Source organism: Hippoglossus stenolepis, chromosome 5, assembly GCF_022539355.2.
Source record: "Hippoglossus stenolepis isolate QCI-W04-F060 chromosome 5, HSTE1.2, whole genome shotgun sequence".
Taxonomy (NCBI): Eukaryota; Metazoa; Chordata; class Actinopteri; order Pleuronectiformes; family Pleuronectidae; genus Hippoglossus; species Hippoglossus stenolepis.
In genome coordinates, this window is record NC_061487.1 from 9258905 (window position 1) to 9274312 (window position 15408).

Consider the following 15408-nt stretch of genomic DNA (forward strand, 5'->3'; position numbering starts at 1 on the left):
TGTACATGACAGGTTACAAATTAAAGGAGAAACCAACATTAACAATGTTGGGCCACCATGAGCCAACAGCTCAGCTTCAATGCGACCTTAAAGGTTCAGTGTGTAAGATTTAGGTGAAAGAGATCTAGTGGCAGAAATTGAATATAAAATAATCCTTGTGATGTTCTCACTAGTGTGTTTCATCTAAATTGTATGAATGGTTGTTTTCTTTACCCTTGAATGGGCCCTTTATATTTACATCTGGAGCGGGTCCTCTCTACGGAGGCCGCCAAATTTTTGTTTACAGTCGTACAAACTGGACAAACTAAACACATTTTTTTCATTTTAAGACAACTGAAGTCTTCCATATAGGTTGTCTTTCATGTTTAGAAGGTGAGGTGAGGGATATTCAGCTGCAACAAAACTTCACGACTAGTTGTCACTAAATTCTACACACTGAACCTTTAAAGAGATTTTATGAATCTGGGAAGGGCACAACATTTCTTTCAAAAATATTCCTCCATTTCATCTTTTGATGATGGTGATGTTGAGCACTGTCTAACATGGACCATTATCCCATTGGTGCTGAACTATATAAGAATACGAATCACATAATTTTCATAATTCACCCAGTTACCCTGTGGGTAAAAGGTCGTCAAAGTCTTAGAGGGGACCACTCCCATCAAGAAGGACAAGTTTCTTTATCCCTTGGATTACTCAAATGAACTTTGTGAATAATGATGATGAATTATGGCATGATTGACAAATTACACCATGTAAATTAACATGTGTGGAAACATCTGCATTTGTTGTGTTTTTCATTTATTCATGGATTGATTTTTCGCCTGTATATTCCAGATGTGACGTTAGCCTCACAGTCTGACAGATGTAGGCCGGACAGCGCTCTTCACTCCATTGCCCACATTCCCCCTGTTTTTCCCACATCGCCTTGTTTTCAACATGGAGGCTGAAAAACCTCACACACGTCGCTGTTTACGTCGCAGAAAAAACAAACTTAACCACATCCCGCGGCTGAGTGCGGCTCCGACCACACCAGCCTCAGTCAGAACTCGTCCTGTGAGGAAGTTTGAATATTAATTTCCGACGAGGGCGCTTCGCTTTTTCAGTCCAAACCCTCAGACAATACGAAAACCGACGCGGAATGGCGTCTTGCAGGGGCCCGGGAAGATGAATAACTGCAATACCAGAGGCGAATCCTCGATGATGGACATGTTGATTGACCAATAGCAGCGGGATTTGTGAGTCTCTAGCCAACCATGGGGCCTGGTGTGTGGGGAGGCGGGCCGGAGGACAGTGCTGGTGTACATGTTCCCGGCGTGCGGGCACCACGGAGCGTTTCCTGCACTGGTGCATGGTGGTCGAACAGGAGGAATTGTTGGAAATTTTTCGGAGGTTAGTTTATAAATTGGTTTTTACCCAGTGTGCATTATTCCTACAGCCATCTCTACTAGGAGGGGTGCGCGACAGGCTGCGGCTGGGACTCTGAACACGCGTAGAAAGGACAGAATTGGCTTAAATAAAGTGACACCCAGCGGGTCAAAATGCTTATGTTATCGTTTCTTAGCGCAGCGGTTCCCCGGTCTTGTTTCCGAACTGCGTTGCTAATTCCACGGCTTGAAGCTACACGGAGGCAGCTAGCTTCCCCTCCAGCTTCCACACACAGTCAGCAGGGGCTCCCGATACTAACTACTACCAAGTGTTCGCTTCTAACCTGACGGTATTGGAGAAACAGTGTCATGATAGCCGTGGAATTAAAGTCGTGACAGCGGGTTTTTGCGCTGTTACCACCGCAGTTAGCATGGTGGCTAGCACGCTAGCTCCGTTATGACAGGGCGTTATAACCGTATGTGACCGTACACACATGCCGGCGGTGCTCTAACCAGCCACCGTCAGCCGGACAACACCGTCGGTTTAACACACTTGTCACATTATGTTTATGTTCATAGCGACATGTGTGGCAACTCGTACATGTGTACATCATAGCATAGCTTGCTAACTAGCTAGCCCCAGATACTACTATTCAAATCAACAAGCGCCAAAAACAGCACCGACGACAGCAGACACTGACATCAGGGCAGAGCCAGGTGAAAACAAGTCAAATATAGTAACAGGAAAGTCCCACAAATGCTGGTCTTCGATACCAGTTATAAAAGAAGCTAAATCTATTTGTTCAGCGAAGGTGTAAACAAAGCTTGATGACAACTTCCCTACTGCTCCAGAGCACCAGGCTTGGTGTTTTAGCGGAGCACTTACAATTTAGTTTGTCATTATATAGAAATATGTCTGGGATTATGCTCCATGAAAACACAGTCACTGACAGGACACAGGTCTTAAAGATAGTTCTGTGTTGTCGCCTGAACTTGAGGCTTGGACTTGAAGTGTGTACCTCTTGTCAGAATCCAGTTTTAAGATATAGATTATTTCATTTCTATGTTGATGTACTCACTTGTTTGACAGGAACATGCATGTCAAACTGATGCAGTCTCATACAGCAGTCCTGCAGTTAACCTGCTTTAATCAAAGTGAACGAGGATACTGTTGAACTGTTGTTTGTCTGTCGTTTAGCTTACACTCGTTGGTTTTAATGTGTTGGACAAAATAAAAGGAACACCTGTCAACAACATGCATTGGAACAGCACCTGAGACTTAACTACAACCCTCAAAATGATCATGCATTGTTAATTTTAAATTGATAGATTAATTGACTCTTAATTGCAGCTTTCATTGACACTAACAAGGTTGTGGAATCCCCTTAACCTTATTTCAAACTGTGTTATGAGCTCATGCTTAATTTGTGGTCCAGATTAGATAAATCCAGGTTCAGTGGTTTGATCTGGACATGGTCTGATGTCTAGATGATAAGAAAGCACCCAGCAAAATGCAGTTTTTTGTATTTTCATAAATAGAATTGGGTTTCACAAATCTGACGCTGTGTTTTAAACTTTAGTCTCCCTGCTAATCCTGTGTAGCTGTGTCTTAAATAGCTGCTCCTTGTTAACCGTGTTCAGCTTTGACATGTAACTGTATGTTATGTTCAGGTCACGTTGTACTTTTTAAATTTAGAATTATATTTAGAACATTGTCACACATAGATAATTATTCATCCTTAAGAAGATCTGGAGTAAAGTATATAGAAAGAAAAATAAGTAATGCTTTATTGTCCTACCCTTAATGCCCTTATTTAAACATAACTGTTTTGAATTAGTTATAAGACCTTTATTATTTCGGTTTGTTTTTTCAAGGCCCATTTTCAGTCTTTCAGCATAGAAAATCTGGACATGTGAGAGGAAAACAGGGTTAATAGGGACCCATCAGTTTATTGGGAAGACTTTTGTATGTTGATTTTACAAATTATTTGTACCATCTAGTAACAAGTGTCTTACTACCATCAACGGACCAGTAGCTCTATCATATTGCACAGTGCATCATGCCATTGTGTGTCTCTGACATGACCGTTTCAAATGTGTCTCCTGCATGTGTCACTCCAGCAGCTGAAGCATGCTCTTGGCCCAGATAAATCGGGACTCGCAGGGAATGGCAGAGTTTCACGATGCCGACGGGCAGCCGGTCACTCTCTGTCTGACGGAGGCTGTGACAGTGGCAGGTGAGTGTCCGCACTTGACCCTCTGATACCACTTATTGTCAATATTACACTACAGCTTTGGACAATTGTTCAAATGTTTCTCTTATTTTAATCTTCATTCCTGTAGTGTGTGTGTGTGTGTGTGTGTGTGTGTGTGTGTGTGTGTGTGTGTGTGTGTGTGTGTGTGTGTGTGTGTGTGTGTGTGTGTGTGTGTGTGTGTGTGTGTGTGTGTGTGTGTGTGTGTGTGTGTGTGTTTTATTAGCTTCTACTATAAACAATCCAGACTATGCAAAATATATATATAAAAGAGTTGAGTCATTTTATTCTTTGCTACTTATAGTGAGGCAATGTAGATCTTTCAATAGATGGTAATAAAATATGAGATTTGATTTTTCTGCACATAGTAATACAGACAGTTGGGAAGGCTGATTGTCTCATAAAAGAGATACCTGAAAATTGATAGGAAAGGAGCTGTCATGTTGAATTACCATATTTGATTTAAACTTTAATCAAAATTGGGATGAAATAGAAAAATCATCTAATTAAGGAACTTTAATATTGACTTTAAAAGTGAACTATCGATACAAAGATGGTACCAGTATCAGTATTCTATCCTTTTAGAAAACAACAAGCCGTAACACGTTGATCTTACATCTGCCACAATGCAGTGTTCTTACTTCTTAAGTTGACAATTAACGTATATTTATTGTCAAATAATTCCCCAGATGGAGATCAGATGGAGGGCATGGACACAGTGAGCCTGCAGGCTGTCACTCTAGCGGATGGATCCACTGCATACATCCAACATGACTCCAAAGGTTCCTTTTCGGACGGACACATCATGGACGGCCAGGTGATCCAGCTGGAGGACGGATCTGCTGCCTACGTTCAGCATGTGTCGATGCCTAAATCAGGTAAAACACTGCTGTATCTCCACACAGAATAGTACTCTCGTTCTGACTCTGTTGTGAGCTGGCAAACCACCCACCACTGTTGCAAGGTTTTGTAGCTTGATAGGAAACAGGTGTATTTGTATTTCATCTGGGTTACCTAATGCATTCAAATCACTGTTTGTAATTTATTTATTATATTATTTTATATATATTTTTTCTGTTGTAGGAGTGGACAGTTTACAGCTTGAAGATGGACAGGCAGTTCAGCTTGAAGATGGAACAACAGCCTATATTCACACACCCAAAGGTAAAAGACATTTATCACCTACAACTTTTTTCAGAAAAGTTTTTGTTCCTTTTTTCACTCTCTTCATTACTGTTATAAACTTTTTATCTTTGTTGGAAATCAAATTGAATCTCATACAAATTTGAAGAATTAAAGTCGTTCAGTTATGAATGAACTTTGACATGTTTCATGAGTTGCTTAAATCCAGGTAATTCTGCAAGTCATTTTTGAAGAATAACTTTTTATTCTTATTCTTCTTAGTTTAAGACAAAACATTACAGTCTTAAAACTGAAAAGTCGCTGCTTTGGGTGAAGGGGTAAAGCGGTGGTCCTCTAACCAGAAGGCGGTTCGATCCCAGTCTTCCCCATCTGCATGCCGAAGTGTCCTTGGGCAAGATACTGAACCCCAAATAGCCCCTGACGGCTGTGCCGTTCTTATAGAAAACGTGCTGCCCATAGATGCACTGTATGAATATGGGGGTGAATGGCAAGACTAGAAAAGCACTATATAAATACAGACCATTTACCATTTAACTCAGAATGAAGAGACAAGAGCAAATTAGAGAAATTAAGTAATAAAATAATTTATTGGTCTGGCACACCTAATTTCCTCTGCTATATCTTGTTCATAACACCTCCTAAACGAAAAGTTGTGTGCAAGTAGAAAGCTTAGTGTGTTTACAAACACACTGCGTTGTCAATCAGTGAAACATCTTGAAATATTCTTACGGCTGGCTTTTTATTCTTTATATTATATTTTTTATTTATGATCATTTTAAAACTGTTCATACAAATTTAAAAGGATTTACAAAAATACATTCCTGTAGTTTTTCATTTTACCTGTCGTACAGATAAATGGTTTTGTTCATAGTAGCACATACTTTGTCTACAGATCTGTACAGTATGAAAGCATCCATTCTCTCTGTATAAACAAATACCTCAAGGCCAGATTCTTTATCTTATTTCTGTCTCTACTTCCTTCTCCTTGTTTCTGTGAAGATACATATGACCAGAGCGGCCTGCAGGAGGTGCAGCTGGAGGATGGCAGCACGGCCTACATCCAGCACACAGTGCACATGCCCCAGTCCAACACCATCCTGGCCATCCAGGCTGACGGTACCATCGCAGACCTGCAGACTGAAGGCACTGCCATCGACCCTGAGACCATCAGCGTGCTTGAACAGTATACCACCAAGGTAGACATTCCACATCAGTGTACTAATAGAGGCTAAGGCAGTGCTTTAGGTCACTGAGGGTCAGCAACACGGTTGAAAAAAACCCTGACATGCTGAGTGTCAATAAACCTGAAATTCTTTCCAATAATAAAAAAATCAATCACAAGAGTTCAGAACATGAGTAACAACTGCAGCATCAAGCTGCAGCAGTGGTCAAAAAACTGTATAACCTTCTGGGTGGAAGACCTAAACAGTCAAAGGTTGATTCCTTTTTATAAACTAATGAACCCCCATGAGACCTCATAAACCATCCATAAACCTATTATGCCTCCAACGGTGCTGGTGTGGCACCAGTTTGGCTAATTAGTGGGAAAAAAACAACAACCTGGAAGTTTGAATTCTTTGGAATAATCTATCCATCAATTTATATATGTTGTATGTGTACACTTTTCTATTGTGTGTGTATATATACTATTTTAATATCTAGAATTTTACATGCCATTGATGTTATATATATATATATATATATATTTTTTTTTTTTAACTGATATGCTCATATACTATATTTTGTGTAGAGTATTTTCTGTGTACAAATTCTGTACTGACAATGTTTCTTTTAAATTGTGTCATTTTGCTCCTTTACCAGCCTTTGGATCCCGAAGTGTCATTATTTTTCATATTCTTTTTTTTTTTGTAATAGCTGAAATTTATGCAATCTGTATAGATAAAACAATATGAAGCATTTGTTAATGTACCGTATATTGATATTAACCTGGTTAGATTTTGAAATATAGACCTTGGGGTTTATCTTGTTTAACCTTTTACAGATCTAGATGACATACCTGTGTGTCTTGATCCATGTATTTCCCTTGACTGGGAATGTTCATAATAATTCTGACGGTATGTACTGTAAATTTTTCCTAAGGTGGAGAATATAGAAAACCCCTTAGGCCCCTTCAGCAGAGTGGAAGGAGACAATGGCGTTCACATGCGGGTACAGAATCTTTTCTACTGTTTTCTTTTCATGACTTGTTATCCTTTTATTGAGGTTGAACAATGACGTCTAACCCATTCTTGTTTCAGATTGTGTTACAGGGTCAAGACAACAGGCAAGCAAGGGTGACAAATGTAGGAGAAAAATCTTTCCGCTGTGAATACGAGGGGTGTGGTAAACTCTACACCACTGCCCATCATCTCAAGGTCAGTGTGGATGTTGTGTTTGCTTGTCTCTACTCATGTATGTGATTGTTTAAAGATAGTATTAGCAGATATTAGAAGCATATTCCCATGATGTTGTTATTAGGGCTGCACGATGTATCGAAAACGTATCGTCATCGCGATATCAACATGTATACGTATCGCAAAAGACAGCTTGGCCAATCAGATGGATTGCTCTCGTTTTTGCGTCTGGTTTTTGCGTCAATGAATCATTGTTGGAAGAAGAGAATAGCGAGAGAACAGAGAATTGTGGCGACATTGTCAAATCTCGTGCCGCCTCTGCCTCCTCCACACTAAATTCTACTGTGGAAACTTCTAGTTGTGGTTTGTCCTCGGTCAAATTCGTTACTATAAGCGGTTGTTTATATAAATGACTTGCATAGCTTATTTATGATAGTCCCACAACCTGAGGGAAAAGTAACGGCACAGACACACACACACACGCACACACACACACACAGAGACTCAGCTTCTCTCTCTCTCTCTCTCTCTCTCGCTCGCTCTGTCTCTGTCTCTCGCTCTCTCAGATGATGACTTTTTACGGTTTAAATGTTGATATGTTTGAAATGATGCCACAACATCATCAAAATTCATCAGCCGTCCTGCTCTCTCCCTCTCTCTCTCACACACACTCGCACACACAAACAGTGTCATTGGACGGGGCGCGCTCGGATTGGCTAGATGCAGTTGGCGCAGTGCGAATGATAGAGTCACAGAGAGGAGCAGTAAATTACTGACGGAGCCGGTAAGAACTGTAACAAAATAACTTTTCACGTTCCAAACATTAAAACTGTAAGTGGACTTAGTGGCTCCCTGGGTGTCTGCCCCAGACTTCGTATTTGTCATATCTTCATTGCAATATTCAAAATCGTTTTCGCATATAGCATTTGTTTTCCTAATATCGTGCAGCCCTATTTGTTAACTACATGTTAATTTCTTAGCCTCACTGCTGAACAGTGTTTTTTGTGCTTTTCACAGGTACACGAACGCTCCCACACCGGAGACAAACCATATGTCTGCGACTATCCAGGCTGTGGGAAGAAGTTTGCTACAGGTATCAGTGGTGAACGTTGTTTTTGTCACTTTTAAACATATTCATATAGTTTTATGCCTCCACACTGGCGACGGTAATGACCAGAGGCATTATGTTTTCAAGCTGAATTTTCTCTTTAACTTTTTCACAAACGACTGATTATAAATTAGTGGTCAGAGGTTCTTTTGAACGTATCTCTGGAACACCTAAAGGGAATTTCATTACATTTACATTACATTCGATTTTATATCCCGAAGGTCGTCCTTACTGTGACATCATAGTATTCTTAAAATAAAAAATATCCTTTCTGGCCATTATAACTCAGCCTTAATGTGTAAAATGGTTTAACACATTGGAACATATTATACTTATGTTGTGTCTCTTGAGTTTGCATATTTCAGAGAAGAAAGAGATAGGACATCAGAACATTTGGGGCAAATTACTTTGGAAATCGTCTATTGATGGGCACCAATAATTAAACCTTTTAAATCAGATTAAATGCTGTGTGCTGGGGTGCTGTTATTCAATGTGTTGACCAGGAATAAGGACTTCAGTGAATGTCTGTGACTCTTTTTCTGTTTCATGGTTATTTTAGGGTATGGACTGAAGAGTCACTCACGCACACACACAGGGGAGAAGCCATATAGATGTCAGGAGATGAACTGCTGCAAGTCCTTCAAAACCTCCGGTGACCTTCAGAAGCATACACGGACTCATACAGGTACTCGACCACAGTCATAATGTCACTGCAGTATACATTAAGCCTGAAGCTGTATAGATATCTTGTTTATGTCATGGTTGTGACACAGGGTTAAACTGCAATTGTGCTTCTGGTGGGAGCTGAAAATATGAACAGCTGATATTCTGTTATTTTGGTCCAAACAAATAGGCCAGAGTCATAAACCACCTGATTTTTGAAACAAAACAGATAATAGTCAAGTGCCAGGATTGGCTGAACGAAGTGCAAGGAACTGTTGAATAGACATTTGGAGCTGAATTCTTGCCGAGAGCCAGCAAAGTGCTGGAGGAGTTTTCAGGCACATGGTCATCATGAGAAGCACAACACCAAGATGTTCCAGTTTATTTTTGAAATAGATGATTTTTGCAGTTATATTATTTATAGAGTTTTATTACCTAATAGAGAGACCATCAATGTTTCACAGAATATACCAACATGTCTAAGACTTTACATTATATCTTCAAATTGATTTACTTTTTATTTTATACACATAAATCTGGTCACATTATTGAACTGAAAATTGATTTAGACTCGACTTTCCCTTTTTAAACCTTCAAAAATCACTGTCACTATCAGAGAGCCAAACAGACTTACATAGTTGAAGCAGAGGCGATAGCCAGAAGTTGGCAAGTGAGTCATGGAAGAGTCGGCTTCTAGAAGTTGTCAGTCAGTGCACGTTCATGTGTTTTGGGGTCGTAACTTTTTACAAAAGTGCGATGTATTGGTTGGATGTATTGTTGCATGTTTTCTAAGTGTAGCCTGCCCTTGCTAGCTTTTCCAGGATTGCAAACCCTAGCTTTAAAACCTTACTTCCCATTTCTTGTCTGGCAGGAGAGAAGCCTTTTAAATGCCCAGTCGAAGGCTGTGGCAGATCGTTTACCACCTCCAACATCCGTAAAGTTCACATCCGAACACATACCGGTGAGCGGCCATACTACTGCTCTGAGCCAACTTGTGGAAGGTCCTTTGCTAGTGCCACCAACTACAAGAACCACATGAGGATTCACACCGGTGAGACCTTCTATGCCTCAGTCTGTTATTTTGTCTGTTCCATGTAATTCATGAGTCACCAAGCAGTGTTTTTAATTCAATTTAATTCATTATTATTTGTATACTGTCGAATCACAACACACATTATATCAAGGCACTTCAATATTGTAAGGTCACAACTTCTCACAGTAATAATAATAAAATAAAAACTGACTATGTAATTTCTTTTCCTGCTTCTCCAGGGGAGAAACCATATGTGTGCACAGTGCCTGGGTGTGAAAAGCGCTTCACAGAATACTCCAGCCTTTACAAACATCATGTTGTTCATACGCCCTGCAAACCTTACAACTGCAACCACTGTGGGAAAACCTACAAACAGATCTCCACACTCGCCATGCACAAACGCACAGCCCACAATGACACCGAGCCCATTGAGGAGGAACAGGAGACATACTTTGAACCACCAACAGGTCAGTGTAAAGATCTTGATAAAAATTTTAATAAAATCTGTAGAATGTATTAGATTGAATTTGAATGTAAAACTGCAACAATTAGTCATGTTGATTAGCTGATCGCCTTCATGGCTTTACCGTCTTCAGTTAGAGATTTTGATGTTTTTCTTCCTCACACATGTATATATTTATGTTAAAGGTTCAGTCTTTTGTTGGAATAAAACATTCTATCATTCTGAATACATGATGTTGGGCTGTAGGAAATTATCTTAATTAACCTTTTTCTAACATTTTATGGAACAAATGATTAATCAAAATCATTATTGCATTTTGTTGATAACAATCAGATCCAAGATGCAAACATTATTTCCTGAAATAGACACAAATATTCTTTCTCACTATGTTAAGAAAAGTGGAAATCCTGGATCTGCCCCTTTAACTAGATCTGCACCAAAATTGAATGCATTCATCCCTGGCCCTTACCCCATCCCTATACCAGGTTTGGTGCTGATCGGTTCAGTACTTTTTGCATAATCCTGCTGACAAATAAACAAACCCTCAGCATGGGTAAAAACATAACCTTCTTGGCAGAAGATATATCTGCAACCAATTAACAACCTTCTCAATTGTGATGAATTTTGTCCTGACAATAAACTGAATATCTTCCCGTTTTAAGCTGTTTGTCGAAGAAATGAACACAAAGGAATTGGGGAAATGTCAGTTTGGCCTTATAACCTATATTATTCACTTAAATATTGAATATGTTTTTATGAAGAATAAAAATAACCTTTTGTTACAGTCCTATTATGCTTACTGTAATAATACTCTTTGGGAATATGTGTGACAGCCCCCAAAGCTGGATACCACATATAAACACTAGTATATTCATTCAAAGATGTATGGTGAAGAGGAGAAAGTATAATATACTTACATTAGAATATATATAGCAAAAATATATGTATATGAAAGAAAAACTAAGGTACAGCAGGAAGGAAGGATAGTTCATGTACACGCTGTGAAAGTGTACAGGAAATATACATTGATTTTTTAAAAAAAAATGGAATAAGAAATAATTAAATAAGAATAACATAATTTCAAATTTTAACAAATGCTTTGTATCTTTATTCAGATGCTATTGATGACCCTAACGTGAGTTACTCAGCTACAGTGGTTGAGGCAGATGACTCTGGCTCAGAGCAGCTTACAGTGGAGAACTCAGAAATGGTTGGTCAGCAGCACATTGCCTTGGTAACGCAGGAGGACGGGACACAACAACAGGTGAGTAGTAAATACTTTCCATACAGTTAAAAAAATTAGTAGGTTCAACTCAAGAGTCTTCACTACCACGGATTATTAGCAGTAGGAATGGAAGAAAAATTGCAGTCAGAAGATACGCCCATTATCCAACCTGTAAAATATCAAAAAAGGAAGTAATTATAGATTGCAATAACTCTGTTCATAGAGGCAGCATATACTGAGCAATAAACATTAATTTAACCTTCAGCAGCAAATATAACATTTCAACTTTATTATACTATATTTAACGTATTATTCAGGCGAGAGGTGGAGCAGACAGAGGCAGGAAGTGACGTATTAACTCTGCTGCCGAGATCACGTCGTCCGCTCTTATCACCACAAACTGTCATGACATATTCATCTGTGTCTTCTGTGAGTGACACTGCTTTTACAATCAGCCTTCACTCTCGGGTCAAGTGACTTTACAGTAGCCATGGGTTTGATCGGCAGTGATAGAAACATGACACCTAGATGAACAGAAAGGCATTTTAAAAAACCTACTGGTATACCTGCTGATTTTGGCATAATAGAGGTATTTCTGATTACTACTAAGGTTCTTCATGACCTCTCCCCATGACCTTTTAGTACCTCAGATGCTGGTAGTTAGCTTTAGTTCCTCGGGCAGAGATAGTTATCTGTACTAGGAGTCAGGCTGAAAAGCAAGAGACAGAGCATTTGTTGTGCGGGCCCAGAGGCTCAGGGAAGATCTGCCCGAGGAAATGAGGTCAGCTGACTTGTAATGTCTTTTGAGTCCCTTCTTAAATTCTTACATGCCTTTGTTGAAGAGATTGTCCTGGTTTTACTTGTTTTTTGTCTATCTCTTTTTAAACTGTTTAAAACAAGATTTTTTTACCAGACTGAACTTTTTAAATTTGTTTTTACTAGACTGTTTTGTATACATCAAATAGTTTTTAAAAAAAATCATTTTCCTTTAAACTTAAAGTTTGTATGACTTATTTTGCTGTCTTGTCCTCTACAAATAAAGATTGATATTGTGTATTTTGATGTTAATCCAAAAAGGCTATATGGCCACATCATTTGTGGACAATGGGTTTTTCAACAAAGACCCTGAGTGATTTACCATGAAACTAAATCTTAAATCTGTATTGTGTCTCACATCAGGTCAGTATCTCTGAAGCGGACTTACAAGCTATGGGTGGCACAATAACCATGGTAACCCAAGAAGGCACAACCATAACCATCCCAGCCCACGAACTGGCAACACAAGGTTCTCACTCGGTTACCATGGTAACAACAGACGGCTCCGATGAACAGGTAAAAACTGTCAGAGTTCAGTGGGGACTGCACAGAAGTATTAAAAAACAAATTTGGATCTAATTTTCATGTCGTCTCGTGTGTAACACAAAAGTTATGCATTAACACGTCATGTAATAAGAGTTGAGTGTGTCACAGTTACTTAAGTTTAGAAACAAATGTGCTTCCTTGGACCGGTCAATAGTACTTGAACCGTCAGTCTTTAGTGCTTGTGACATGTCAAGGCAAATTACCAAATTAACTCTTTATGGTGCTTAACCAATTCTCTGTTGGACCTGGCCTCAAATGTGTCACAAAAGGTCACTAATTGATTTGTCACGCCACATCACAGTAAATAGATCTGAGTACAATGTCTGTCTTCCTCAGGTGGCCATCATGACACCCGACATGGCCTCGTTCCAAACGGTGGAGGAGGCCGGCTACAGCCAAGAACAAGATGGAATTCATCCCGTCACGTTACTAGCCACCTCCAACGGCACTCACATTGCAGTGCAGGTTAGTAGAGCGACCTCATAGGAGGGATTAGAATGGTGGGGTGGTTTCCATTTAGTTCAAGATATGATGAAGAAGACTGGATACATTAGTCTTTTTTTTTTTTTGCTGAAAATTGCAATGTTCTTGTTAATATGATACTGCCAGGAGTTTTATGTGGTACTAACAGGAGTTTCAATTAGAACTTAATGGTTAAATTAAGCCCACCCACATAATCACACCCCAGATCCCAGCCTCTTCGCACCCATTTGCTTAAAGGCTTGACCATAAATCCTGGGTAGGTTAGCTCAGGGGGTGGAGACGTGTCATCCCTCCTGCTGGTGCATTCAGACCAAACTGAAACTTACAACCACGGGATGTGTGGTTTTATATGTAATTTACTGTTCTTGAAAAAAGGAAAATGTATAAATAATCATTTACAGTTGTGGTTTTATTTCATTTTGCATTGACACCACTAAAAACATTCTTAGCAAGAGCAGAGGAAAATTTGTTGAATTTACCTTAAATTAGGTTGGATGTTTCCCATTGGTGAGGTGACCATGTGACTACGTAATGACAAACTGGTTGTACCTACATCAGACAGATTCCCTACATGAAAAACGAGATTTTCTTTACCTACATATTATGTAAATGTTTTTACAATGTATCAACTACTCAGGTCCTTAAACCCTGAGGAGCTTCATTTGCAGCAAAGGTTGCAGGTCTGGTGACTAACCTTTATCATGTAAAACATCTTAAACCATGTTAATTACTAAAGCAAAGGAAGCCTTCCACCTTTACCACCATGTGACTATCATCAAGGAAAATCAGTTCACACACTGTCGGAGCTGGTAATGCCTTTAAAGGGGTGCCAGAGTAAATAAATTAAATCAGTAGTGCTGATCAACTCACAGTGATTATCAGTATGTCAATCCATGTTTGTATGATGCACATTGTTTTCTTTTCCTCTGTAGCTCAGTGATCAGCCTTCGCTGGAAGAAGCCATCAGAATAGCATCAAGGATACAACAAGGAGAGTCACCAGGCCTGGATGATTGATGGACTCATTATGGACTATGATTTAGGATCAAAACCATCTCATCAAGAGAAATCATGTCTTCCTCCATGTTTTTTTGTTCCACAAAAGAACTTAGCTTTTATGTGTACATAGTATTTTGATAACTGGAGTTCAGCTATGCTATTTTGTTCCTCAGCCAAAAGAAATGGGAGAGGAGAAAAATGCTTTCTAATGTTTATGGTGCACAGTGTACAGTGCAGTGTACAGCGAATGCTATTTCTAATAAAAAAAAGTGTGATTAATGGACTGTACTTGATTTTGAACACCTTAACATTTGCTCAGATGTAAAGTTAATTTACTACGATCTGTTAAGATCATGACCAGATTAATTTTATAATAAGTCCCCCGCAAAAGTTTGTTGTTGGGCCCCAATCTGTCCTCGCTATAATGTGGCACTTTATTTAAAGAAACCAGTAAAACAAAGAGTAGATTAGTTGATTAACTGAAAATTTATCTGCAACAAAATTTAAAACTGATTAATATTTAACTTTTTTTCTCACCAGCTTCTGGAATGTGAGTACTTGCAAGTTTTCTATGATGGTAAACTAGATATTTTCATGTTTTCAACGTCTTCTCTTTGGCATCAGGTTATACTGATGGGCATTTTTGGGTATTTTTTCATACTTTATTCACAACAATGAACAATTGGGAGACTGATAAGTAAATCGGTTATTGCAGCCTTATATAATGGAACAATTCTACCTTGATTTAGGATTTCTGTGTTTTTTACTGGACTCTAATAAAACAATAGCAATTGATTTAATAAACAATGATCAAATTAAAAAAACTTAAAAGCAAATGAGCAACCAGTATAAGCAAAAATAAATAAATTCAGGAATTAAAACTACAAAGTTTTGGCTCATCCACGAGAGCTAATTTATTTTAAATTGACTAAATTATACAGATGGAAATTATATCAA

General features: G+C 39.0%; 1 protein-coding gene across 5 annotated transcripts; it reads left to right on the forward strand.

Annotated features, from left to right (window-relative positions):
* Positions 1-1249: 1249 nt before the first annotated feature.
* Positions 1250-14730, forward strand: znf143b (zinc finger protein 143b). Of its 5 annotated transcripts, none has more exons than XM_035156471.1 (15): positions 1250-1392; positions 3489-3604; positions 4309-4497; positions 4703-4783; positions 5762-5958; positions 6863-6931; positions 7021-7137; positions 8134-8209; positions 8784-8909; positions 9759-9938; positions 10160-10387; positions 11499-11647; positions 12788-12940; positions 13307-13435; positions 14386-14730. In XM_035156471.1, the coding sequence occupies exons 2-15, from the start codon at positions 3499-3501 to the stop codon at positions 14467-14469; spliced, it is 1884 nt and encodes a 627-aa protein (XP_035012362.1). In that variant the 5' UTR covers positions 1250-1392; positions 3489-3498; the 3' UTR covers positions 14470-14730. The 5 variants fall into 5 exon arrangements, with proteins under 5 accessions (XP_035012362.1, XP_035012357.1, XP_035012356.1 ...); XM_035156466.2 differs by having other exon boundaries at positions 1291-1392; positions 3492-3604; XM_035156465.2 differs by lacking the exon at positions 1250-1392 and adding an exon at positions 1429-1717.
* Positions 14731-15408: the final 678 nt, after the last annotated feature.